Genomic DNA, 27,683 nt, shown 5'->3' on the forward strand with positions numbered 1-27,683 from the left:
TCCCCTCAGGTATAAAAGGAGCCAACTCGGTAATTGGTAAGTTGGCCATGTCCGGGGATTATTGATCGTTATAGACATTTACTTCCTATAAATTTGGCAACAAGAGCTAAAAGCCAGATAAGAAGGTAATATACACAGTTCCATATTAATAAAGCCTAGTTCACATTCGACGCAACGCCGACGGTACGGGACGTAAGGGCTTGTCGGAAGGGCTGGGGTGAGCTGTAAAATCCTGTACGATACGTACGACACGACATGCAGCAGTCCTTGCGACGTTCAACGTCGAACGGCGCGAGTCATTATTATGTATTCTTCTTTTACTAGGGAATTCCCAACAGGCGTCAGCGCCTTTTTACAGGGAACCCTAGGTATAATTTGATGGATGAGCGAAATTCAGCTGGTGAACTAGACATGCGGCAAGCCGGTGGAAGTGTATTCCACCTGGCAGCGCCGAAATAAGAAATTGCACTAAAGCCATATCGGGTTTTAGCGGGGGGCAGAACAAGAGCAGCAGAGACTTGGCCACGGGTGGTGGCTGCAGTGCGAGCACCATGGGCGCGCAAGGTAAAGCGGTCTCGCAGAAGAGGACTAGCAAGTCCATTCAGGCAGCGGTAAACAAATACATATGTTTTTAAGTTTAGGCGTTTCTCAAGGGCGTACAAGTTAGTATGACTGTATAGAAGAGTGGTGGGAGTCATTCTATCCAACGAAAATATTCTCTTTAATGCTACGCGGCTGGCAGTAAGAAGCTTGTCATACAGGGTTTGTGATAAGCAATGAATATATGCAGTGCTGCCAAACTCAAATGTGGACTGAATGATCGATAAATACAAAAGTCGTTTGCCAAAAATGCTGATATTCTGCTTTGCATGGACAAATGCTCCGACCTTCCTATTGACAGTTGCACATACTGCATCCACTTGGGTTGAGAAAGACAGATGTTCGTCAACCAGTATTCCTAAGTACCGAGCGTAAGCAGATGGGGCTATGGAAGTGCCCCGGCAGTTTACTGCGGTGCCAGGTGGCAGCTCCTTGCCCGGTCGCCTGAGCAGGACAAACTGAGTCTTGGACGGGTTTAACACCAGTCCCTTCTGATCTAGGTAGCAATCCCGAGCGGCAAGGTCAGCACTCAGCTGGGTTGTGATGATCTGGATGGACTTGTGCCTGATATAGAGTGTGATATCATCGGCATAAAGTTGATTCAATGCATGTTGGAAGCACTGTGGTGCATCACGGGTGTAAATGCAAAATAGCAGTGGGCCGAGCACGGAGCCTTGTGGGACGCCTCTTGTGCAAGGGTGGGCCCCACCTAGCTCTTGTCCTACTCTTACTCGCTGGACGCGTCTGGTCAGGTAGCTTGCAAACCAAGCAAGTGCAGTCATAAGGCACGGTCCGTGACGGGGTGACTTTCGGACCTAATTTCTAGTTTTTCGAGACTTCTTTTCAATTATTTCTCCTTGAAAGAAGCAGAATCAAGTTCACAATACCAGTTTTTCATAAAGATCAAAAAATTAGCCCTGAAAGTTGTGGCATTCGAATAATAGCCCCAGGAAATGATAGAATAGTTCGTCTGTCACGCTTCTGAACTATCCCTAAATACAATAAGGGACATGAGATCTTATGTTGCTAAAATTCAACTCAAGTCGTGCTTGCCATTCTGTGAGTTATCATGGGAAGCGCAGTGTTCGAAATGCTAAAAATATTCAAGTACGAATCGGGAGTAGTCGGCGCACGACGCCGTCTCCTGTTCACACTCGAATTGCAGCCGTTTTGTACGCTTGCGTCCCCGTCTACGGTATGAAAAGTTGGATCGATCCAACTCTTCCCGTCGCTTCCCGTTCTTTAGGGTAGTACGGTTGCGTTCCCGTTCCTGGTGTTCACATTGGACGCCGTCAGACCGTCCTGCGCTTCCCGTCGATCCTTTCGTCGCGTCCCGTCGCACCCCGTCGAATGTGAACTAGGCTTAAGAGTCATCAAAATGTGACGTCAAAGTTTGAGCTGGCTCGAAAAGATTCTTTTTCGATCGAGTGGATGTCCTTCTTGTCCAAGGAGTTTCTAGTGTCTTCAAGTGAGTTGGGTCAAGTTAAGTCTCAAAGTACCACACTTAGAATTACTGATCTAAGTGATAATGGGTTGAAACCAGTAGTCCTACAAATTTGACAACAAGGGCAACAAGAGCTAAAAGCCAGAAGGAACTAACTGCATATTTTAAGAGTCCTTCTTAGTGTGGTTCTTTGAGACAACTCCCTTCGTCTCTTCGTATGCAAATATGTTTCCCTTTGTATAAGTCTTGAGTTTTTTTCTCAATGGCGACTGACCTATGGGTACACCTCCATTTTTCGGTTTCTTTGCAGGTGAATCTCACTATGCTTGTGATGCCAACAGAGTGCTTTTTATGCACACGCGGGATTTAGTGCTGTACGATATAGCACAGAACTTTTGCAATATTAGAGGCGCCAGTTTACCTACCGTCAACGAGGAACCCTGCATGAAGGACCTTTCTTCCCAGTTACATAAAACCGAAGGAGACCTATATTTCTGGACTACTAGACCAGCTGGTGGGAAGCCGTTTGCCTCTAATGGAGTTGATGTGCTTACTTATCAAAAGCCTACGGACAAATTTAATGTAGCCTGCGTTCAGAGGAGGAGTAAGTCGATTAAATAATTATAACATGCACATTTTTTTGGAGTTTCTTTGTGCTGTGCTGATGGGTCCACATGGGTCAGCAGGCTGCAGATTTCAGAGTCATTTCACACGATTAGCATAAATTGTTATGTTGTAACGGTATTACCGTAAGGGGGGTAATACCTGATCTGGGTTCGACCTTTGGCAAGATGCTTGTGCAAGCTATTATTTCGCTTGGCCCATTTGGCAGCATCGTCACCATGTCGGAACTTTGACGGTCTGCATGTGTACAATTTCCATGTTTTCCGTGTATAAGTGCCAATTAATCAGCGTATGTGTGTGGCTCGTGAACATAATTTTTCTAAGGTCAAGAAGGAGTACATGTACCAGGCAACTTGTGGATACAAAATGTGCCTTCGTCGCGACTTCGTCGCGACATATTGGCATCGTTTCAAATGTGATGGAAATGTGATGGAAATCATATATTAAAATTAGCTGCTCGTAAAGGGTTGAGTTGAGCGAATATAACTTGTTCATTACATTCATTTTGATTTTCTCTGTCCTATGCTGATGGGTCCTCAAAGGATGAAACAAGATGCTCTCTGCAGGTGTCGTAGTCAATGCCTCTAATAACCGAAATCACCGAACATTGCTAAATTTCGGATTTCGCTTAACCGTTTGCTCCGTTTATCCTTGATTGGAACTTATTCGCCGATTTAGTTGTGAACCGCTGGTGCTTATACATGCTGCACAGTGATAGCATCCGCTTTTTGTAGCACCTGTGCATACTGCACTTAAGTCCTAATGCCTTGCACCAGTCTTTTAGGCTAGTTTCCTGAAAGTCCTTTGCACGAGAGTATCCCTCAAGACTTGGTGCTTATTTTGAGCAGCTACTTTGACCTGTCCTCTGTGAGCTTCATGGTATCATGATGATGTAGCCAAATCAGCAAGATGTTGTCGCATCACTGACTTCTTCTGTGAATGGTATTTCGCGAGTTCGCATCGCGTGTCGCATCGCAAAAAAAGCTTCTGTGAATCCCGCTTGAATCGGTGGTTCCATGCCGTATGACATAGGCGGAACACCGAAAAATCATGTGCGTATATATTATAGAGCCAATTATAACTTGACGGTAACGACCCAATACCACCCGACATGGCCAAATTTCCGAATTCGCTAAAAGTTGGCGCCTACTGTCCCTACGGTCTGTTTCAAAAAGAATAGCAATCAAGTTTGACGATAAGGGAAATTTGGACAAAAAAGTACATACAATGGCTTGTTAGGGCACGGCAAATTGTTCTGTGAAGGTTTCGGAACAATTGGACCAACCGTTAAGGAGTTAAAATTTCGGCCAGGTTTAATTAACTCTGGAAGCCAGTATCTATTTGTGATCAAAACCTCCGATTTATCCCTTCCTTTTTGGCCTTTTGGTTATGAATGCTGTCTGCTGACCATGAAGTAGTTGTGAGTTCAAATCCCAACAAAGTAAAACATTTTTCTTCATTGTTTTGGTGATCACGCTTGTACAAGACAAAGAAGGTGGCTGCCCCAAACGACTTGTTGTTGGAGCTTGCGTTTCCTGCCGAACCGACTGGCACTTGACTGGCTCACGCCATGTGAAGTTGTCAATACACACAACACTGAAACCGCTTGAGTGAACACGGAAGTCATTGCGCTGTAGCTACGTGTTGTTGAATACACCCGAACATCGATCGATCGATTTCTATCAGCTTTCACAGGCGTCTGCATTTCTCAAAATGTCGTCGAAGTCACATGGATAGGTTTGCGACATCAAGGCTTTGGGAATGAGTCTGTGTCGATGCCGTTTTCGTCACATCGTGAGAGTAAATTGCATCCGCGGCAGCTCAAAGAATCAAATTGGTCACAAAACGAATTGGGACGCATCCCGCTCGTCAAAATGTATCACACTTTTGACACGTCCTCGACCAGCTCCTCTCTGACTCCATATCGATACGAGGAAGAACTCGTTTGTTGTTAACCAGACGAACATGTACGAGTAGTAGTAGCCGACGTCAGTGAGTTGTCATTTTTCATTCTTTCGCGCGGAATATTTCTTCGAGTTCACAGTGAGTTTTTCCAGGCAGCGCTTGAGCGCTCATACGGTAAGACGGCAAACTCCCTGTTGATCTTGTTGAAACTGACTATAGGTGAGCCTCATTCACTGAGTCTTGGGAAGATGCATTGATTTCCCGACACAACAAGAGCACAGTGATTTTAGTTATAATTCATACATTTACATTTTAATGGAAACCTGACCGGTTTCTGCAATTATAATGCTTCATCAGAGGATGAAGAATGAGGTAGAAAACACTAGCTTATATACACGGTAGGCATGGATTGGCATACTAGTAGTGTAAAGTGGAGAAGGTTGCTAGTCATGTTGCGCTATGCACCAGGAGCTGGGCGTGTAGCAATGCAGTAAAATAATTGTCTTGGCGCAAATGTGGCTAATACGCATGGGTGACGTGAAGCTTAGGAAATAGCTAGGTGAAAAGTTGTAAAGCTGTACAAAAGTAAATGAACCATAGGGTTGAACTAGGTGAAAGTTGTAGGTTTGTACTGATGTTTTTTGGTTGGTTCCAGAAATTTCTAGAACCAACCAGAACTCATTTGTTGTAAACCAGCCGACGCCAGTGAGTTGTCAATTTTCATTCTTTCGCGCGGAATATTTCTTCGAGTTCATAGTGAGTGTTTCCAGGCAGCGCTTGAGCGCTCATACGGTAAGACGGCAAACTCCAAGGTGATCTTTTTGAAGCTGACTATAGGTGAGCCTCATTCACTGAGTCTTAAGAGAGCATGTCTGAGAATACCAAAGTATGTGTGCAAGTGGATCTCTCCGATTTCGCTCAAAATTTGCAGGTAGGTTCCCTTTGGGGTGTGGATCGATTGGGCAAATCCCTTGAAAAAGTTTCTGAAGGGAACCTTGAAATTTGCATACCCCTCAAAAATGGCCGAAATATCACATTATTTATGGGTCTAGAAACGAGTCACGCCACAGCGTATACGAACAAGCTATGAACAAAACTCCATCAAGCCAACATTGCCTCACCTTAGAAGAGTTCCTGGAGCAGTACCGCTTAGCCACGCCAGCATCCCAGAAGACGAGGTCCATCACCCCCTGACGCCACAAATGATCGTCTTGAAAATAGCCAATTTACAAGCGCTGGCAAAACAGCCAGCTACGTCCTCAATTGGCCAGAACTATACACCGGCAGATAGTAGAACACCTCTTCTAGCGCTGAGGACATGTCCCCCATCTTCCTTTTGGGGTTTTCTTGAAATAAACCTTTTTGAATTTTTCCACTCGACCATGCTGAAATACGGCCAAAGTCATACCTGCGCAGGAAAGCTCGCCCCTCCGCGACGTCTCCTCAGCAATTTCTACTCCAACACTACTCCCAAGGCCGCAGAACAAAGTGTAGTGTTGACTCTGACAAGGAAAAGCAGCGGTGATCACTTGTCACTCCAAACGACAAGCTTCTCCTTGCGCCACCAATAATTTTTTGTGCGACTGTTGATGCAAAAGTGACTGAAGGCCTGAGCGCAGTTTTTGAATTTTATTGCAAGATGCACGGTGAAATCATGTGCCTTGTGACGCAAGAATGCCAAGTCGCGTGGCCCACGGCTCACGAAATTATTATTTCAGAGTGACCTTTGTCAAGTGCGCTTGTTACTCGCCTTGAACGCCCGTGGCTGTGGCGTTGGTCTGGAGGTGATCACACTTGTGTTGTTACTGCGCTCAAGAACACTCTGACCGTGTTGTAGGCCTACGAACCGGGAATTTCCCTGACCATGTAGGTCGAAGACCAGGCAAATGATGATGAAATCACATTCTTTATGACGTAAGAAATCTCTCATGCAGTTCACGCGACAAGTGCGTGCAGCCAGTGCTGCTCGCGTGCCAGTCAACAGAAAGGGACCGATCTAGCCGCTTTTGTTGAGCATCGACATGAAAACTAGGGACTTTTACTGTTGGACTAGTATGTTCGGGATTGCAGGAGGTAAGTGTGAAAGACGAATAACTCTCCATGCTGTACGGGGCATATTTCAACGGCTTGCTGCCATTGCAACACTCCTAGGACAGTTTGTGGGGGTTCTCAGCAGATCAAGCAGGAAATGCAGCTCATCTCACCTCTGCCATCATGGTCTGTTCCGAGTAGCGTTCCAGACACGTTCGCGATCGATGGCTGCGTATCGTGATGCAGGAAGCGTCATCCTACGTCACAGAGCACGCGATCTCACCGTGCATCTTGCAATAAAATTCAAAAACTGCGCTCAGGCCTTCAGTCACTTTTGCATCAACAGTCGCACAAAAATTATTGGTGGCGCAAGGAGAAGCTTGTCGTTTGGAGTGACAAGTGATCACCGCTGCTTTTCCTTGTCAGAGTCAACACTACACTTTGTTCTGCGGCCTTGGGAGTAGTGTTGGAGTAGAAATTGCTCAGGAGACGTCGCGGAGGGGCGAGCTTTCCTGCGCAGGTATGACTTTGGCCGTATTTCAGCATGGTCGAGTGGAAAAATTCAAAAAGGTTTATTTCAAGAAAACCCCAAAAGGAAGATGGGGGACATGTCCTCAGCGCTAGAAGAGGTGTTCTACTATCTGCCGGTGTATAGTTCTGGCCAATTGAGGACGTAGCTGGCTGTTTTGCCAGCGCTTGTAAATTGGCTATTTTCAAGACGATCATTTGTGGCGTCAGGGGGTGATGGACCTCGTCTTCTGGGATGCTGGCGTGGCTAAGCGGTACTGCTCCAGGAACTCTTCTAAGGCGAGGCAATGTTGGCTTGATGGAGTTTTGTTCATAGCTTGTTCGTATACGCTGTGGCGTGACTCGTTTCTAGACCCATAAATAATGTGATATTTTGGCCATTTTTGAGGGGTATGCAAATTTCAAGGTTCCCTTCAGAAACTTTTTCAAGGGATTTGCCCAATCGATCCACACCCCAAAGGAAACCTACCTGCAAATTTTGAGCGAAATCGGAGAGATCCACTTGCACACATACTTTGGTATTCTCAGACATGCTCTCTTAAGGCAAGTGCTGGCGAGGTAATTTTATGAGGGTGTCTGCATTTTCCACGATTTTATGGCCTGTGAGGCCGTCGACAAACATCACAGTATTGACCTTCAGCCTCCTCAATTCAGCCTCCACAGTAGCTCTGGAGGCTCACATTTTGAGCCGCCTGGCGGTGCGGCGTTATCCATGATAGGCAGGTAAATATGAGACAGAATATCAATTGATATAATATGAGCCCCGGCCAGAGAAAACCAGCACTTGTGTACTTGATATCAATCATCAAAATGTGACGTCAAAGTTTGGGACGCGCAGTAAGCTGGCTTTTGAAGATTCTTTTTCGATCGAGTGGGTGTCTTTGTTGTCAAAGGAGTTTCAAGTGTCTTCAAATGTCTCTGGTCAATTTATTTTAGCGCTAGGTGAGAGCTCGTCACACGGAGGTTGAGTTTAGACACAGCGATGGCGACAGGTGTCGCGACAAGGACTTAGGTCCAGAGTTGTCAGAGTGAGACTCAATGTATGAAGCGGCGCTGAAAGTTAGTTCGTGATCGGAATTATTTCTTTGGTGGCGATCTCGCTGAGTTTGTCCAGCAGTGGCGAGTCTCATATGCATAGCAACGAAGAGCCCTCATAAAATCGACACTGGATACTGGTGGTGACGATAGTCAGTGCGGGAGTAATAGCGACTGCGAGGAGAAGCTGAATGTCGACCTGATGAGCGATCCGTATTTCTACATCGACAACAGTGATGTTGCAGACACTGATGGAGGGCTTCTCACGGCGCAAAACAGAGCGTAGTATTATCAGTACTCTACCTTACCAGACGACGCCAAGCTGGCTGCTGCCTGTGCTGAGAAAGGGGATTCCTAAAAACTCAAACCGGCTGAACGCTTTGGGGCAACAACTTCACGTGCTACAAAACGCGAGTATTCGCTCATATCATTGCCGAAATACAATTATGCTGAAATCATGGTCTGAGTGAAAGTGTGCAAGGGAGTGGATGTCAGTGGTATTTGTCAGTACATCTATCAGTATGGCAAGCTTTGGGACAACGCTCAAACTGCCAGCACAGAGGTCCCTGAGCACAATATGGAAGGCCAGCCACCAATCATCGTTTTGCACTCTGGTGTTGTAAAGAAGGTAGTGATGTATATGGAATATCGTCACACTTCTGAACTACTCATTCCTGCAGCACCAAGAGGGCAAGCCTGACTTGCATTCTATTTACTTACATGTACCAGTTCCACATCACAATCAGAAACTGTAGGATCAACTTGCATGGAGTCACTAGGCATGGATGCTGCGCCAACTGTACCGAATCTTGACCTGTGTGACTTCAAACTCTATTTTCCATGATTTCGCTTATCAGATTGGCACCAAACTTGATAACTTGAAAGATTAATAGTGTAGAAACAATTTCGAGGGAAAAAATAATTTTTGAAAAAATTACACATGTTCAGGTTTCTGCTGGCTGGGGCTCATATATCAATTGATATTCTGCATATTATGCCTCGAGGGGTGGGGGGGGGGGGGGGGGGGGGGAGAGGAGTAGTCACGACACTCAGAGCTTCAAAACTTGCTTCTTACTCTTGGCGAGTTTTTGACAGGATGCCAAGAAAAGTACATTTTGGCAAGATACGTTCACACCATCACGCAGTATTCTTATCTGTACATGGAAGCAACAATACCCGACCCAACATAAACAGAAGAAAACATGAAATACTTGAAACACTCATCAAGCCTCTTTTTGCCCTTTTTACCTGTGTTGTTAGTTTGTATACGGCCTAAGGATCCAGCTCATGGGTCTTACAGCAACGGTGTATTCCTTCAACAAGAATTGCTTGATACGCTGACTTTGACATGTAAACCGGGATATGAGGTTCAAGGTAACCCGAAGGTGACTTGCATCACAGCGCCTTCCACTACTAGCCCACTACCTACATGCGGTGAGCTTCCTTGTGTGGTCTTCAGAATGCAAAATCATTTTTACAATAGCGTGTTACAACAGTTTGCCCATGAGCTTGTTCCCAGCAACTGACTGGTTTGGGTGCATGTGTGGCTCCAACCCTTTGGGGGTGATTTTTTTCTTCATAATCCCCCTCCTTTTTGTGGATGAGTGTGCTCTATATCATCCCATGTTACTCCAAAAAAAAATTCAGGGGGTGTTTTCGCGGAGATAAGGCTGTTTGAGGTGTATTTCTAGGGGTGTGTGTATTTATCGATTTCGGCCTAAATTTGCTTGTTTTGTGGTCATATTTCAGATTTACCAGTTGTCTGGCTTCTCTTTGTGATTGCAAGTCCTTTCACACATCACAGTGAAGCATTTGAGCAAGAAAATCTGGCAATCAGCATTGACTACTCAGAAAAATAGTAATTTTGGTACAAAAATGAACTTCGCAGAAATGCCCGTCCGCAAAGTACAATTGGGTGCACAGCTTCATATTTTCTTCATGGACATTCCCTTTTTATTTTATTTTTGGGATCCTCATACTTCATAGAAACTAGAAATATATAATTTTAGGGGGGCTACCGTGTATTTTAGACCTCCACAAATAAAAATAGGACAGAAAATTGGCCGATTTTCCACCATTCTTGGAATTGCTATTTTTCAGGTCAGGTGATCATTCTATGCATTCCTTGTGGTATTACTCCAATTTTTTGTGTCAAAAGCATTGAATGGTCCCCCAGATTGTTAAAGTATACATGGAGACTAGATGAGGCCATTGTTCCTGGGCTTTTTAGTCCTTGATCTGGATATCGGCATGATCCATGCACAACGTTATTTATGATCCAGGCCGATGCCGACTGACCCTGAGCGCAGTTCAGACCAGCTTTGCATCACAACTCTTGCAATATTTCACTCCTAGTATTTCTCATAAAGCAACAGGCAAAGAGCTTGAGGAGGATAACAATTATTATATTCTGGGGGGGGGGGGGCAGTTTCATGTTTGTAGTACATGTACAATGTAGATGCAGGTTCAACTCAATATTGGCAATGAACGACTGCTAGTAGCACCCATTTTTTATAATCATAACACTATTCCCAATAACATGGAACAACCACAAGTGTATGTGGGTGCATGCGCATTGCACACATTGATACATACATGTACACTTCCATGCACATGCTCACAAACAAGTACCTCTTGCACACACAAATACATGTACGTCATATACGCGCACCCGCAATAGCATACACCCACATGCAAAATGCATGGTCTTGAGCTTAGTTACCATATTCCGTATTCTGCTGTCCATGCACTTGTGCACACGTGCGCCCGCGCACACACACAACATGCACTGGGCGTGCGCGCGCGCACACACACACACACACACACACACACACACACACACACACACACACACACACACACACACACACACACACACAACATGTAGGCTCACACGCGAGCCTGCGTATATGCATGCACATAGTGCTTATAGGTACAGGTGCATGCATTCATCATAATAGTGCGAGTAGTGTAGGAATATTTTCAAATCACTGGTGCTGTACAACACAACATTTACAAAATACTTCACACTCTGACCATAGAGAATAGTACTGCAAAACAACATACTCAATTTTCAGTGCTGCATTTTATTCAAGTGGACGCAGGTGATGACTTACTGCTAGCTACAGCTTTCGTAAATAGCCCAAGTCACTGAGCAGTAGCTCACCAACGATTTACCACTCACTCAAGACTGCAATGTTTTCAGCGTAGCAATATATTTCGCCCCTTGAGAATTAGAAGTGGATCCACTTACCAGAGTCTGTGCACCCACTTCAATCTCTCTCTCCAAAACGCGCTTACAGTAGGTTTTGGTCCCTGGTGTTACACAGCCATCGAGACGCTTGGCTCCGTTGTCCTTGGTCATTTTTTCGTCAAGCAAAATTGTTCAGGATCTCGAGCTGTGAAGTCAACTTCTTGCTCACACCGGCGATGCTTTTGAAAACATGCCCTGATACCCACTGACACAATGGAAGAAAAAACAACAGGAACCTCGATGGGGCCCAGGGAAGACTACAGGTGAAGAATGAAACAATATTCTCTGATAAGACTGTCGATCGAGGTGTTCAAATTTTAGTAAATTGAGATGGGAATTTCACAACTTTTCGCACTTATCGGCAAAAACAAGACTTTTGCCTGCAAAAAACAGAGCGCCAGACAGGCTGCGCAGCGCAGAAGGTTGGAGCCTCCTTAATTTCATTGTTTGTGAAATTACAATCGGACGTGTTTCAAATAGACCTCATCGGCATTCCATTTGTAACCATCCGCCTCGGTGTGGATAGAGCTAAAGAATATTCACTGAGACCTTAGTGGTCGAAACAGCGTGAAAATCGGCTTTCGGTATGAACGTCCATTCAAACACGACTTCGCCCCGAGGAGTGTATTATCAGTTTAAACGCGAGTATGAACATTGAAGCAATTCCACCTCCTCCATTTGCGCTCTCTGACAGATATCATTTCCTCCAGGCAGCGTTGTTTGGATCACTAAGGTCTGAACAGTGGAGGTTGAGAATAAATAATGACTAGCATTAATTTGAAGTCACATATATATACATAGAATGAAGAGAAGAATTGTGATCCCGCGCAAGTACGCAAGACGCCCCTGGGGCATTTACTCCGTCAACTCGCTCATCACCATACAGAACTGTCATCGCATGATCTGGTGAAAATTCAGCTCTTGTCTCCATTGTATAATTACCGTTCTCATATATGCTGTCACCCTTTGAGTACATGAAACACCAGTATGTAAGCTGAGAAGAAGTAGCGACGACCCGGCCATTATAGAATCCAATACACCACACCACTACATTGCGCTCTTGGCCGATCCAAACTCTGCACTCACATCACCACAGCGAGGACAATTCCGGTGTATAAATTGATATTAACAATGAGCCTCTAGACAGCTGTTTCCCTCCTCCTGAGCTCATGAGTGGAGGCATGATGTTGACTGAAAGCATAATAGGAATAGACTAATCTTTACACGGCTACATTGGCTCAATTGCACAATTGCGCTCATTCGGCAAAGAAACGTGGCATACCCTAGTGACAAGTGATAAAACGGTCAGGTGATAACGACACGCGCTCATGGCTGGGACAGGAACATGTAGCATTTGTGAAAAGTTAAAATAAATCCAACCAACCAACCAAAAAGGGTGGAGGGGGCGCAAAAAACAGCAGAAAAGTTAGGGTGCGTTCTTATATTCTCTAGCTTCTAGAAGAAGAAAAGAGAAGTCGAAGAAACTGGGATTATTCAAGAATGTGTCTCGAAGAATTCGGAGATATTTTGCACAAAGTGAAGCGCCAAAGAGGCCGCGATCTTGAGTGATGAATCTATGTGCCTATGCGAAAAGGGAAATGCGTACACTCATGATGAACACGTGGCCTTTAGTGGTAGTCCGCATGCGCTGATCCCAAAACGCGGGTATCTCCAAGTTTCAACCACCTCTGAAGCTGAACTTTGGGGGGAGGGTTGAAATCAACCAGGGGCGAAATTTCAACCCGGGTCAAGCGCAGTGCGTCATGTAAACGCGCCATTCACTTTGTGCACATGGGGGGTTGAAATCTGACCCGGGTCGAACTCAACCCGGGTTGAAACGCTTCATGTAAACACAGCCTAAGTCGGTGTGACTTACAATCGTGTGACTTACGATCGAGTGTGACTTACGATCGAGTGTGACTTACACTCGATCGTAAGTCAGTGTGACTTACGATCGAGTGTGACTTACGATCTGAGAAATATGGTATGCACCACAGATACATGTTTTCACTCCATCTTGGTGTTTTCTTGCCCAGACACCTGTAATCCAGGGTGTACGGGGGGACTGACGTGTGTTGACGGAACCACATGCCAATGTAAGACAGCGTATTTTACTATTCTACTTGTTAAACATGTGTGTACATATTTTACGTGCGTGTGTGTGTGTTCTACTCTCCCCTGTCTCGGTGGCGGCGTGGCCAAGCATTTGGCAGCTGTACACCAGGTCAGGTGTGTTTGTGTGTGTGTGTGTGTGTGTGTGTGTGTGTGTGTGTGTGTGTGTGTGTGTGTGTGTGTGTGTGTGGGTGGGTGGGTGGGTGGGTGGGTGGGTGTCGACGCGTTCTCAGTGCCTCCTCGATCGGCTGTATCTTTGCTCGTTCAAGGAGAGTTGTGTTGGAGATGTGCTCCTGCCATTGTGTTTCCTGGGAATATCCAGCAGGAAGCGAACGCAGCGGTGATGAAAGGCTGCAAGCCGACGAACATCCACGGCCTTAATTGCCCAGGTCTCACAACATACAGCAGCGTCGACAAGACCACGGCCGAATATACGTGCACCTTCGTCTTGATGGAGAGATCACGATTGGAAAAGACAGATGAGCGCAATGTGCCAAATGCTCGGGAAGCTTTCGCCAAGAGAGCCGAGATCTCAGCAGTCATCTGCCCCAAAAGTGGTGTAAATGCGTCGACACCGTTTGTTAGGCCATGTTGCTCGAATGGATGACTCCCGGCGAACTCGACAAGACCCGGCCACGTCATGGGCCCCGGAAGCGGGGATGGAACAATGTTGTGTCCGACATGAAGGAGCGTCAGATAGTGGACTGGTATGACCTCTCCGAGGATCGCAGAGAGTGAAGATCTTCATGCAGCACCATTCCTCCGACCGAGCCTGTCACCTTAGACTTCGTGTGCACTTGTGGAAAGCGCTATCACCGCGCTATCACCGTTGCCAGGACTTGACTCGCCAGGCCCGATTCCGCTCGTGACTTGAACACTGTTAATCCCTTCGGGATCTGCCATCATCTCCGAATGGGCATAATGTATTGTGTGTGTGTGTGTGTGTGTGTGTGTGTGTGTGTGAATGTGTGTGCATGCGTGCATGTGTGTGTGTGTTTGTGCGTGGCAGGTTGACCGGTTGTAGCAATCCACTAGCGCGCGTGTACCTGCGATGGGGTTTTCCCTTGGCCAACATAATAATATGATGCATTCTGTTACCCTGCAAGTCGTTAAGAAGCTGTTTCGGAGCATATGCATTACATTGAAACCTGCCTAAGGTGCCGGCTCAAGGGACCTTACAAATGTGGTCCCTGTGTACAGGTGGTCTTCTTTTCAAGGGCCGGTCATTGGGACTGGAAATAACCTCCATTGGTCCTGGTTGTAGTGGTCTCCTGGGACAGGTGGTCGCCTTATCAAAGTGGTCGCCTTGACAGGTTTTGCTATACTTCCAGCTCTTGCTGTTATTGCTCTTTGCTCCTTTCTGTGCTGGCAATCAGAGCTGTTTGACAACCTTGGGGTGTTTTTGGTCGCCACTTCTTGCCCTATCAATACTCTGAATCCATCGTTCTAGTGAAAGCAATCCCCAAAGGGAGAACTGCAAGCATCTTGGCTTGATGAGGCAGTGAGCCAAGTGTGCCCACGTCTGCTCATAAATACAAGCTTACTGTGTGCTCGTGTACTGTCAGTCTGTATCATGGCTGGGCAATTGTTGGCCGCCGTAGCTTTGCATCGGCCATACCAAACGCATACTGTAAGACCAGTAATGAGCATTTAATTCTAATGATTTAACGATTTGTCCTATCCTGTATCTACCTATCCTTTCACCCATTCCCGGCCCCTATCTGTCGCCTACTACAGATGTTATGGTGCATACTCCCAACCTGATCAGCATATCCATGCAGCATACCTACCAAAAGTTGGGAGCAGATGTGGAGTACTACGACCAGGCGGCAGACGAGTGGGTTGAAACGCAGAAATTCACGTTTCTCGACACTCACTATCCAATCCGCATTCTGATGCAGGTCGGACACAAGGGCACGTATTTCCGATCGCGGGTCAGTATGTTCCTCCCGGAGCGCTACACAATTTCCCTCACCTCCACCGGCACCCCACCAACAGGTGAGACCCCGTCAGGCTGTACCCTTAAACTTGAGCTTGCCACTCCGATCAAGAGTACATAAACCCCAAGAGTGTGCAACTGCCTGCGCAACCTCTATAGGGTGCTGCGATGACAGAACTTCACTTCACTTTGCATGGTCCAAAACGTTACGCTGGCAAGCAAGGCAAAGTGACCACAAGCGAATTGAACGCAAAGCAGGGTTGCGTACGACCCTGCATCTATCATGCACAGGGTATAAATGTGTGCGGGTTTCATCAGGTGATGTGAAGTTCTGCCGCCCTGGACCCCATGGCTGGAGTTGCACATTATTGGGTGTTATGTACTCTTGCTCGAATTTAGTACTTTATCATCTCGTGAACAGCCTCTTTACAGCCTCTTTAGTGAGAACACAGACTTTCAGGCATTCACCAGATTTTCGACCAGGCTCCGCATCAGAGTGGAAAGGGTTTGTGAAATGGAGAACTTCTAAACGTGTAAGTGGCCGTGCTTGAGTTAACGGACAAGTCAACAATCTGTAGCAATCCCTGTGTGTGAGGTGTCCAGTTTTTCCGGATGCTGAAAACTCAGTCTAACTTAGGATGCGTTCTTATATTCTCTAGCTTCTAGAAGAAGAAGAAAAGAGAAGTCGAAGAAACTGGGATTACTCAAGAACGGGTCTCGAAGAAATCGGAGATATTTTGAACATGTCAAGCAAAATGAAGCGTCCAAGGGGCCGCGATCTTGAGTGATGACATGTTGTTTGTATGTGTGCGTATGCGGAAAGAGAAATGCGTACACTCATGATGAACACGTGGCTTTTAGTGGTAGTCCGCATGCGCTGATCCCAAACCTCGGGGATCTCCAAGTTTCACCCACCTCTGAAATTTGGAGAGCTTGGAGAGCTTTAAAGAGCCTCCTAAAAGTCGTAGAGGATATAAGAACAGCTCTCGAACTTTTCGGACAGCCTCCAACTTTTCCGAGAGGATTTAACCCTTTCAGGGTCACAGTGCATTTACTACGTTTGGACACTGAAATTCAGTGCATCAGTACAATTGTGGAGATAGCAACAAACAAATTGTCACAACATTTTTGTTTCTCAACGAATTTTCAGAACTTATGGCTTACTGGAAAGCTCCTTTCCTGCTCGTCATCTTCCACGTACGTTCAGAGCATACAGCACCTCAAAGACGCCCTAGTCTCGCCAACAGTGTCCCTGCCAACCGCCAGTTTGGCATCAAGACCACGCTCAACTATTTCCTTCGGTTTAGGGCTCATACTCAACGTAGAACTTCGATTCAAACTGCATCAAGCTCGTAAGATTCAAGCGATTCAAATGATGTACTCATACGTCATGCTGACTTTCAAATCCCCTTGAATGACTTGAAAGTTGCAAAAATATCGCCAGACAGAAAGTATGAAAAATGTTCAAATCGAAATCGCGAGTTCAATTTATCGCCTCTCGATCATTTGTTGAGCTATTGCCACACCGAAAACACCTCTGGAAAGCCCTTCTTTCCAAAACCGTTCCGATGAGCTATAGATGCGATAATCCGTTCCAGAGTTATGGCTGTTTGTACAGTGATCTATCAGTGCGTACGGTACGTGGACTGTACAACAAGTATAGCGCGAGTATACTCGTCATAGCCCAGACGCTATGGGGATGCGATAATCCGTTCCAGAGTTATGGCTGTTTGTACAGTGATCTATCAGTGCGCACGGTACGTGGACTGTACAACAAGTATAGCGCGAGTATACTCGTCATAGCCCAGACGCTATGGGGTCTGCATGATGAGTATACTCGTCATTGCCCAGGCGCGATGGGATCTGCATGACGAGTATACTCGTCATAGCCCAGACGCGATGGGGTCTGCATGACGAGTATACTCGTCATTGCCCAGGCGCGATGGGATCTGCATGACGAGTATACTCGTCATAGCCGAGACGCGATGGGGTCTGCATGACGAGTATACTCGTCATAAACCCGGAAAGGGTTAAGAACGCACCTTTAGTCTCAAGAGAACAATGCATTTTTATTAATGGCTGAACAAGGTTTCTTAGTGGACTAGTCAAAAGTTGTCATCATAGTTCTTTTAGAAGTGTAATCCAGTGCTGCTCCATTATATCCGATTATGCAAGTCAATGTCATGCCGGGCGCTATGCAGACCAAGGTCAGGGAATATCGAGTTTTGTCCCCGTGCAGGGCGCGAACTGGACTGATGCAATCAGATTTAATTTAAAATAACTCTGATGGAGAGCCAAGGATGATTTTATGGGAAAGAAAAAGGAGCGGGGAACTACAAGTCATCAGTGGTGTTAGTGGACAGCATAGCGTAACTTGTCGTTCCTTGGTCCATTTACTTTCCCATAGCATTTTAAAGCAGGTTAAAAATGAGCACAACCCTGTTCACTGTAGGGATTTCGGTCGCGGTCGGTATTGGCTTTTTGATGTCCACAACATCACTTGCCTAAAACGACCAACTTTGCATTGCAATAGGTGTACCTGAACTTGACATGTGTTGGAGTATAAGTGAGATCATGCAGAGTACAACCTGCGCTGACCGGACGCCCTCGGTGCAGCGGAAACTGTCCTGATATGACAGGATTCCGCTTGATCCAGGGATGCACGTTCGATCAGAAATTGAAAAAAAAGAAAAAAAACAGAAATTGTCCGATCAAAACAGGATTCCGCTCGGTGCAGGGGCCTTGGGAAGACACGTAATTTTTTTAACAGACCAGTACTATATCATGGCACACAATATCATATTTCAGCACGACGTTGACCCAATGAAACCAACGAAATTTGAATAAAATTACCAAAACACACGCGGATCCACTGTAAATTCGATATTTTGCTCGCAATTTGCCAGCAATTTCTTTTCGTTGAAAAATTCGATATTTTGCAGGAAGAATTGCCGGCAAATTTGGGCTAGGCCTACTACCGACCTGAGCTGTACGAGTCAGCAAAATGAAAAGAAAGGAAGATTTAACATCAGCAAGTGTGCGGGAGAAACTGTGAGACTATTAACAAATGACAAGGGCTGTTACTGAGAGGAGCATCATCATGGCTGATCATGGCTGATCATGGAACACGTGTACGTAAGCTCAGTAGGCACACCTATCTGCACGAGCGGAAACTTGTAGCCACTCATGACGTACCATATTCCCCGAATATAAGTGGCACCTTTTTACACTAAACTTCTTGGACGCAGAAGGGGGTGGCCTTATAATCAAGTATGACATCCTAGCAACGTGACTATTCCGAAACACATGGCCCACAAAAAGGGTAGAGTGACTTATAAAATGTCATGGGAAATATGGTACCGATAATCGTATCCCCAAAATCCGTACGCGATGATAATTCCTCTCATCATGATCTCGTCTCCTTTCCCTACAGGCTACCCTGTGTACACCTGGCCAATGTTCCCGTTTACCGCATACGACGCTAAACGAGCAGAGGTCACCCTGTCTTTGCCGACGGTTAACCCCGCGGCAACACTGCACGTGGAGTTTGGTCGAGATTACTCCGACAAGCCATCGTCGATCATCACGTCGATCACCACCACCGCCAGCACCGTAACACTAACAAAAGTCAAAGGAAATGGGACCTTCTATTTCCGCATGTGTCTCGCAGCGAAATGCAGTTGGAAAGTGACCTTCCATATCTCACGTAAGTTATCAGTTTGTGCCAGAGTTCTTTAAGGGAAGGTGAGGGGTAGGAGGAGGCTAGGGGGGGGGGGGGGGGTCGGGGTGGGGTGGGAGGCGATGTTCCGAGACCAAATCTATTGTCAACATTCTGCTGAGGGTTGCTTGTGTGTGTAGCATTAAGGGTGCACGCAGCTTCGTTCTACCGCTCGAACTATGCTGCTGTGTTTGAGAGTGCTGTTGCTACATGCTCATGCTTTGCTTCTGCCTACGGTTGTGTGCACCACACGTCACGGTGACCATGTCGTCCAAACAACATGGTGCATGCACGCGTGGTACTATATGCAACGTGGCAAGCTACCTGACATTGAACATGACACTCAACGTGGCATTTATGCTTGGCGCTCACCCTCGATGCGGGCGGCATGCAACAGGGCATTTAACCTGACATTTATTTAATGGGGAACTGTCACTCAAAAAATTCTTTGTCTTATCTTGTAGTTCTTTGGCTCCTGATCACGATGGTATGATCCATTTTTCTCTGCGATGGCTGGAAGTGGGTGAAAACTTGAAAAGAAGGTGCCCAAAATTGACCCGGAGTACCGAGTGACGTCACGCGGGACTTGACTTCCACGCGTACACTCGTCGTCAAAAGGGAGGTTCTGCTATACGTGAAACGTAGAGAAATCACGTAGAAAGCAGGTGTCTGGGTTAGAGTCTACGGCTTCGCGTGTTTTGGCTCCAGATTTCTACACGGAGATGGGGTTCTCTACGTTATGGCACACGCAGAGAAAATTCGGACGGATTTGCTGGGTATCGATCAACTTCATGCAGAAAACTGCCAAATATGGAAGGGGAGATTCCCAGTACACATTCCACGTGACTTCTCTAGGTAAAACGTAGAGCAGAACAGCATTTCTTTACGTTACGGGAACGCGAAGAAAGTTCGCGTGATTCTTTGCGTCACGTTCCCAAAACGTAGAGCAGAACCTCCCTAAAAACGAAGTTCAGCCCGTGTGCTGGTCAATCTAGCTACCTGTAGCTGTTCCGATGTACGGCGCACATGTGCCTTTTGAACTCTAGCACATATGGGTACGTCGTACAGAAGGAGAATGCCAAAGAGGCAGAGACCCACGTGCAGTTACACAGCCAAATCAAATTAAAAAGCAGCTGAGCTTTCACCTTTTTGATTTCTTCCGCGAGGATCTAAAGTTTCGTGAGCACGGAATTCCGTCGTTGTTTTGAACTTTTCGTGCGAGGAACAACACGATGATGAGAGTGTGTGCAGAAAACCGTACTCCTCCGGCTGGCGATAACACCACCAACCTGAGCCCAAAAGGAACGCAATGTAGCTACGTGAAGGCGATTCATCTGGCGATGTTGCTGAAGATGCAGATGACAAACTCCGACGTCTTTCATTTCAGAGCCGCGTGGGCAACCCCGCCACCTTCGATACAACGACATAATTTTCAAGTACGAGGTATTAATGTCACACTAACAGCAAACAAAAATCCTTCCACTCCTTCGTAATCACAAATAAAGCGGGATTCACAGAAGCATTTTTGCGATGCGACACGCGATGCGACGCGATCAGAGATGGATGCTTGCAATGCGAACTCGCGAAATACCATTTACAGACGAAGTCAGCGATGCGACAAAGTTTTGCTGACTTGGGTACGTCACCATGATATTCGCGCGGTTTGACACAACTTGTAAAAATTTATAGGCAACTCTTGAACCTTTGTACAACTTTGCTGTAGAAAAGGTCAAAACCGTACACCAAATCGCTTGTCGCATCGCAAAAGTTGAGCCAAGCTCAACTTCTGCGATGGCCTGCGATGGCCCAGTTGCGGCAGTTGCGTGGGGTGCGACATGGCTGCGATTTGGGGTTTCGCGTCTGTCGCATCGCGTGTCGCATCGCAAAAAAGCTTCTGTGAATCCCGTTTAAAACAAAGCGCTGGACCGTAGAGCTTCGGGGTGGAAGTATGAGTACCAGTGCGATAAACTGCTGTCGACTTTTGGTTTTTTTGTCCCTTTTTGGCGTTCTCATTGTGTAGTACAACGTACACATCAGTGTCCGAGTTCAAAAGGCAAGCGTGCACCGTACATCGAACAGTTGGCTCGATCGACCAGCACACTGGCTGAATTTCGTTTTTAGAGAGGTTAAGTTACACGTTTTTGCCCTTTTTCAAAACGCGGTGCAAATCTCACGTTACGTGTAATTTTTAGAGGTTAGGTTACACGTGCGACGTGACGTGAAATTTTGCCTGGCAGGATTCGGGTTTAGTTCGCACAAATATCATCCTCGATAAAATTCCGGAAACTCACACAAATTCGGTCGGGATAACCAAGCGAAACTTCCAAAACTCACATCATGAACTTACGTGCGGGACAGTCAACTCACGTAAAACACGTCAAATTTTACGTTAGTTTTTTCACTTTTTGACGTAAACGTTTACGGACGTAAGACTTTTTGTGAAACTTAACCTCTCTTTTGACGATGAATGTACGCATGCAGGTCAAGTCCGGCGTGACGTCACACGGCACTTCGGGACAATTTTGGGGGCCTTTTTTTCCAGTTTTCACGCACTTCCAATCATCGCAGAGAAAAACACCATCGTGATCAGGAGCCAAAGAAGTACAAGATAAGACAAAGAAATATTTTTGTGACAGTTCCCCTTTAACCCTTTACCGTTTGGACGTACAAATATCGACTGCTCGCGGTCGAAGACGTCTATGCGCAGAGCGCTTGACTGGTTCACCGCTGAGAGCTGGGATTTTTCCTACTGAAAGCCAAGATGTACACGGAGAGGGTGCTGACACTTTGTGTGTGTGATGCAATATAAAAAGGACTTCGGGTGGACACAGTATGAAACTCGGACGTTGAGATGCTGTGCTTCACATGCACACTCGTAATCCCTCATATTCCATTCATGGTTTTATCGTAATGTATTTTTTTGTATATGGAAGCACAGTCACGAATTCTAGCACATTGCACTAACCTGTTTCTGGCTTATGCTGAGAATAAATGCTTCCCATTTACCACAGTATGCACCTTCACGTAAATACAACCCATATGATATCCATATCGATTTTTTGTCAGATCTGGATAAGAAAAACTCCTCATAAGACAAACAAATTTGTTCAGTCCCTTGAAGTTCGTCCTTACGAGGTTTGACTGTACACGTATTGCCCTATGGTAAGAATAATGATGGGTTGCTAACTCCACTTACCCTGCCATGCATGGCAACTTAAAATTTTCTGTCTTTAACCCCCCCCCCTCCTCCTTCACACACACACACACACACACACACACACACACACACATACACTCACACACACACACACACACACACACACACACACACACACACACACTTGTATTTTCTCACTGCCAAAAACTGGTCACGTGGGTCTCCCCGGGAGAGGGGAGAGAGACTCAAAAGGAATCTTGGAAAGATGACTCAATTGGCCATTGAACCACCCAACGGCCGACACCCCCGGAAATCCCCAAACTAGGGTGGATTTGAAATGATCCCACTTATGGGCTCACCACACCTCAGTAAGTGGGTGAGGACAAGGTGCAGAAAAAAGGATTGACGGCATCAGGGTATCCGTCCCGGGATCCAACTGCAGGTACCCTCTGCCCCCAGTGAAGGTAATACTAGGTACTAGTGTGGGTGGCTAAATCAGAGTGGATCTGATACAAGCTTCACTAGCACCATTGATTACACAAGAGTTAATCTAGCCAGAAGCAGTCCATGGTAAACAGGTATGTATACTTCAAATAGAAAGTATATGAACCCTGAAACCAACAAAGGTGGTAGGTACAACAATACACCTTCAAGCAGCCAAGCCCGTTGGCAACAGGCTCAACACTATCTGGCATAAGATTACCCACCAATTGAACTAGCTGGCACACACACACACACACACACACACACACACACACACACACACACACACACACACACACACACACACACACAGAGTATGTGTGTTCGATTATCCGGTTCCCTTGCCTATCGTTTTTTTTTCGGGAAATCGGATGTGTGCGGTTATGCGAGGTCTGACTGTAGTGATAAACGGATACTTTAAAACATGATAGAGATAGAGAAACCAGGCACCTCAATCTAAATTGTGTCAGAAGGCTACCCTCTTGCCAAAGCATTTTGGAAGTTGGACTAGTTTCGGCTCCACAATCCAGTGTGTCGTTACTATATGGCTTTCATGGCTGAGTTTGTTGGTACGTCTGTTGGCCCTGGGTTCCGAGTACCCAGTTGCCGAGGCTGGTTGGTAAAATAACTCCAATTTCACTTGAAGGTACCAGTGCATCTAGTGTCCGCTTTTATCAAAGCAGCGTGCTGTCTATACTGGTTACGCCAGCAAGTGTAGGGTGTGCATAGGGAACTGTCTTGGCCGTCCTATTCCGATGTACTCCGTGTGGTGTAGACCAGGTGTGCATTGGGGGTCGATTCACATGGCTTCGCCAGTTGTGTGGATTAGACAGTTATCTGGTGCTTGTCTTGATCTGTTTCAATCAGAATCAGATCCGCTATCGTTGCTATAAAGAAAAATCTTTGGGTGCACATCCAGTGCATTTGCAGATTTGCGAGCTTACTTGCGACGGGCGTATACATGGTACATGGTGTGTGTGTGTGTGTGTGTGTGTGTGTGTGTGTGTGTGTGTGTGTGTGTGTGTGTGTGTGTGTGTGTGTGTGTGTGTGTGTGTGTGTGTGTGTGTGTGTGTGTGTGTGTGTGTGTGTGTGTGAAAAGCCACAGCTAGAGAGAGAGGGAAAAAGAAAGAGACCGAGAGAGAGAGAGAGAGAGAGAGAGAGAGAGAGACAGTGACAGAGAGAGAGAGAGACAGTGACAGAGAGAGGGAGACAGAGGAGGCAGAGACAGAGAACCAGAAAGACAGAGGGAGAGGTTAAGAGACAGAGAGAGACACGGAGAGAGACACACAGATACAGACACAGAGAAAGAGCCAGATATAGAGATACAGAGTGAGAGATAGGATTCAATGCTGACTTCACGAGAGCTTCCTTGAGGTTTAGCGGAGTACGTTCATGTACGACATTGACCGGGAACCCCATTAACCCGACCATTATGCTGAATGTCTTCTGTATGCCCAAGTACATTCCATGCTACCACAATGTCGTCTGTGTCAGCTTACGATTTTCTTGGGCTGTGGAAAAAATAATTAAAGAGTAAAACCTCGTGCATGACTGTACACTTCCATAACGCTATTTCAGATGGAAGACTGCCTCAGAGATGCCGCTTATAGATGAACAGACCCTAATACCTTCCCCATACATACTGTGTTCACGGACCACCGCTATGGGTACGTCCGTCAATCACTGTTTTTTCTTGCACGTGCATGTATTTCTAGGTCGTATTCTCCAAACGTAGCACTTCTTAGGGTTCCCTGTAAGAAGGCGATGACGCCTGTTGGGAAATCCCTTGTGAAATAAGAATAAAAAGATTACATAAATAAACAGCACCGCACACGGTAGGTATCCTGTCGCAAAAAAGTCTGCTTTTGATGATGCTTGCGCTTTCTCGTGTTTTGCTTTCTGCATTTCACAGCCGAGTCCTTGCATTTCTGCATGCTAGAAAGATTCCGCGTCTCCGCCAACAGCTTTACATTCGATGCCGGCAGAAACTACTGCCTAGACCAAGGGGAGGTCATGCTCACGTTTAACACGCTGCGCCTGGTCTCGCAGAACAACAGCTGTTTCCGCGAGAGTGTCATCCGAACTCTCCGCAATAATGGACATGATAAGTTCTGGGTCTCTCAGGTTGGCTTCTATGATAATTATGAGGCGTACGACCCAGTGGCCAATGAAGTGCACTACGACAGGGGAATGAATGCGGTCGTCTGCCACCGAAACAGTGAGTAGTGGATTAGCACTGGCTTGCTCTGATGTTGTCCTTCAGTGTCTAGCTGGCAGCATGCTGTGAGACACACTTTCTGTGTAGATTTTAGGCACCTAAATTCCATTCATTGTGTGACCCGTGCACATTCTGCTTGCCATGTTTGAGGCCAGACACGTCCAAGAACAGGTGAATAGAAATTCAGCAAGTGTTGACAAAATTTGAACATGTATGCCATTGCAAAATGTAAGGAGAAACAGATCCCAGACTCAGATTTTGAGTGGTTTTTGTCCTTTTGTCCTTTTGATCCTCAATTCGGTATTGCATGTTCTGTGACGTTGTTTTTGTAACCTTTTTTTCCTGACTTTGTCGTTGCCCTGGGAAAGCCCATGCTGCATTGGTCACGGGCTAACTGTCTTGTTGCAACTGCTGCTCCTGCACAGACTTGGACACGTGTTCGACTTGGACTAATAGACCTTGCTCCCGGGAACAGCTGTGTCGTTCGACCAGCTTCACTACCCAAGTGTGCCATGGTGAGTTTTATTGTGTCAGTGTGTGTAATATGATGGTGTCCATGGTGATGGTAGCAGTGCTAGATCTGGCCTGGGGGGGGGGGGTGAGAGGTCTTGAGCAGGTCTTGAGCAGCTGTGGGGATCTCCATATAAAGTCATTGCGTACCGTCAAATATAGAAGGTGGGAGTGATGCGTGGGAGTTCGCTTGAGTAGGGGTCGGGATTCCCATGTAACGGTACACAATTTGTGAACAGGCCCGGAGCCAGCTCTCAAGAGGTGGTATGAATAGGGTTCCATTGTTGTATGAGTGCACTCACTTTACTTACATCGATAGTAGGTTTCTTTTTTCCACGCCGACTTGTTAACATCCACTGGTGCTGATCTGGCTTCTTGTGTTCAGATACGATTATTCAGAGGCCCATCACTAGAATGGAGCATGGAAAGATTGTAAAATACTCGGTCCACTACGAGCTGTGGAATGGAAACATCAGATACGGGTCTCGAAATGATGCAATTCAAAATTGCCGACTAAATCAATATCTCCCTCCCCACGCTGGCCCCTTCCGAATGGAGGAGTACGCCTCGTATAACCACATCTATCTTGCCGTCAACAAGATGCTCAAGGCGATCGGAGTAGGCATCGACGTGCTCGTCGACACCTTAACTCACACACCTACGCTTAACCGCGTATACCGCACTTTCCGGTACACACCAGAATGGGGCATGACCAACTTGCTCACCAAGCCCGTTCCCACACAAGGCGTTATCATATGCACCTGTAAGTATACTGTGCTTTTACTATCATATACGCACGCACATGCACACACACACACACACACACACACACACACACACACACACACACACACACACACACACACACACACACACACACACACACACACACACACACACACACACACACACACACACACACACACACACACACACACACACACACACACATATGCTAGGGAAAGCAATGCCTGGGAAAGCAAGATCAAGGAGTTGTACACAACTCCATACAGAAGAGAAGCATCGCATGTACATCTCTAAACAGCACCACCCCCTATGAATGCTGGATGCAAATCGACCAGAGCTCCAGCACTTCGTGCATATACTACATGCATGGTACGGTGTTTGCTAACGCGCAGTGGCGCGCGCCTTTGGACCTACTTGAGAAGTATTTCCGACGTGTTATCAGGGCTTTGTACTTTTGCAAAGCGAAACTAATCCACCTTCGAGCGATATTGGGATCTAATGCTTGGTGTTCTCTTCCTTTTCCTCTTCGTCTTTGTGTCATACAGCGCTTCACCGTAGTCCTTAGGCGAGGACAAGGAAACTGATCAGTTCAGCTCAGCTTTTGCTTATATTTCATCCCATAACAATTTTAAACAATACATCCCTGTCAGTTTGCCATTTTTACTCAAGAGAGCTCGGTCAACAATAATGTTTGGCTTGCGTTTTCCAATGACAATTGTTTGAACATGAAGAACAGGGAAATCAGCCGCAAACTCCAGGCTTCATTTGCACTGATGTGCTATTACTCAATGTGCTTAATGTGCTCAATGTGCTTACTCAATTACTTGTGCTTTCAGAACCTTTTGTCATCAACATCTGTGTGCCACCTTGGCCGTTTTTTCCCCTCATTATCCATGCTGCCCTTGTGCTCCTGCGGCTTTTCACCGGGGGGTACTGAAAAAGTACCAACGGTATTTTACGACATGTAGTACGCATACTCTCTGCATTTACCACCCCCGTTTTGATACACGCACTGCTAACCACTCTGAGGCCTGCAAAGAACACAGTCATCTCTCCCACTAATCAAGACTTACACACTGATTTTCGCGCCTTTGGCTTTAACTATTATCCCAGGAATGTGACCGTAAGGGAGCATGCATTAATAAACTTCTTCACAACCAATCAGTTTGGTATGCTTTTGAACAGTTTGTGCAGCCCAAGCTGGGAATGCAGCTAGCACATCAGACTGACAAGTTGCGGATATGATCATAATAGGGAGGTTTAGTCCCACGTAATCCGTGGGTACTTTACGCGTGTGTACCACGTGATACTTAGTGACCCACGTACAGACGTTTTCTGATTCACGATACACCGTGTATGGAGGCTCACCCACATTCCGC

At 46.3% G+C, this 27,683-nt stretch overlaps 1 protein-coding gene across 1 annotated transcript in view; it reads left to right on the forward strand.

Annotated features, from left to right (window-relative positions):
- The window catches only part of LOC135828361 (uncharacterized), a 34,878-nt gene extending 7,422 nt beyond the window's left edge, over window positions 1-27,456 (forward strand). The window contains exons 6-14 of the mRNA XM_065340815.1: window positions 2,355-2,648; window positions 9,428-9,601; window positions 13,457-13,516; window positions 15,270-15,530; window positions 18,905-19,177; window positions 24,742-25,047; window positions 25,473-25,562; window positions 25,943-26,320; window positions 26,850-27,456. Of these exons, the coding sequence (XP_065196887.1) occupies window positions 2,355-2,648; window positions 9,428-9,601; window positions 13,457-13,516; window positions 15,270-15,530; window positions 18,905-19,177; window positions 24,742-25,047; window positions 25,473-25,562; window positions 25,943-26,320; window positions 26,850-26,869 (1,856 nt within the window). The 3' untranslated portion in view covers window positions 26,870-27,456. The remainder of the gene's footprint in view (window positions 1-2,354; window positions 2,649-9,427; window positions 9,602-13,456; window positions 13,517-15,269; window positions 15,531-18,904; window positions 19,178-24,741; window positions 25,048-25,472; window positions 25,563-25,942; window positions 26,321-26,849) is intronic.
- The last annotated feature ends 227 nt before the right edge of the window (window positions 27,457-27,683 follow it).

This window comes from Sycon ciliatum, chromosome 12 (genome assembly GCF_964019385.1).
Source record: "Sycon ciliatum chromosome 12, ocSycCili1.1, whole genome shotgun sequence".
NCBI lineage: Eukaryota > Metazoa > Porifera > Calcarea > Leucosolenida > Sycettidae > Sycon > Sycon ciliatum.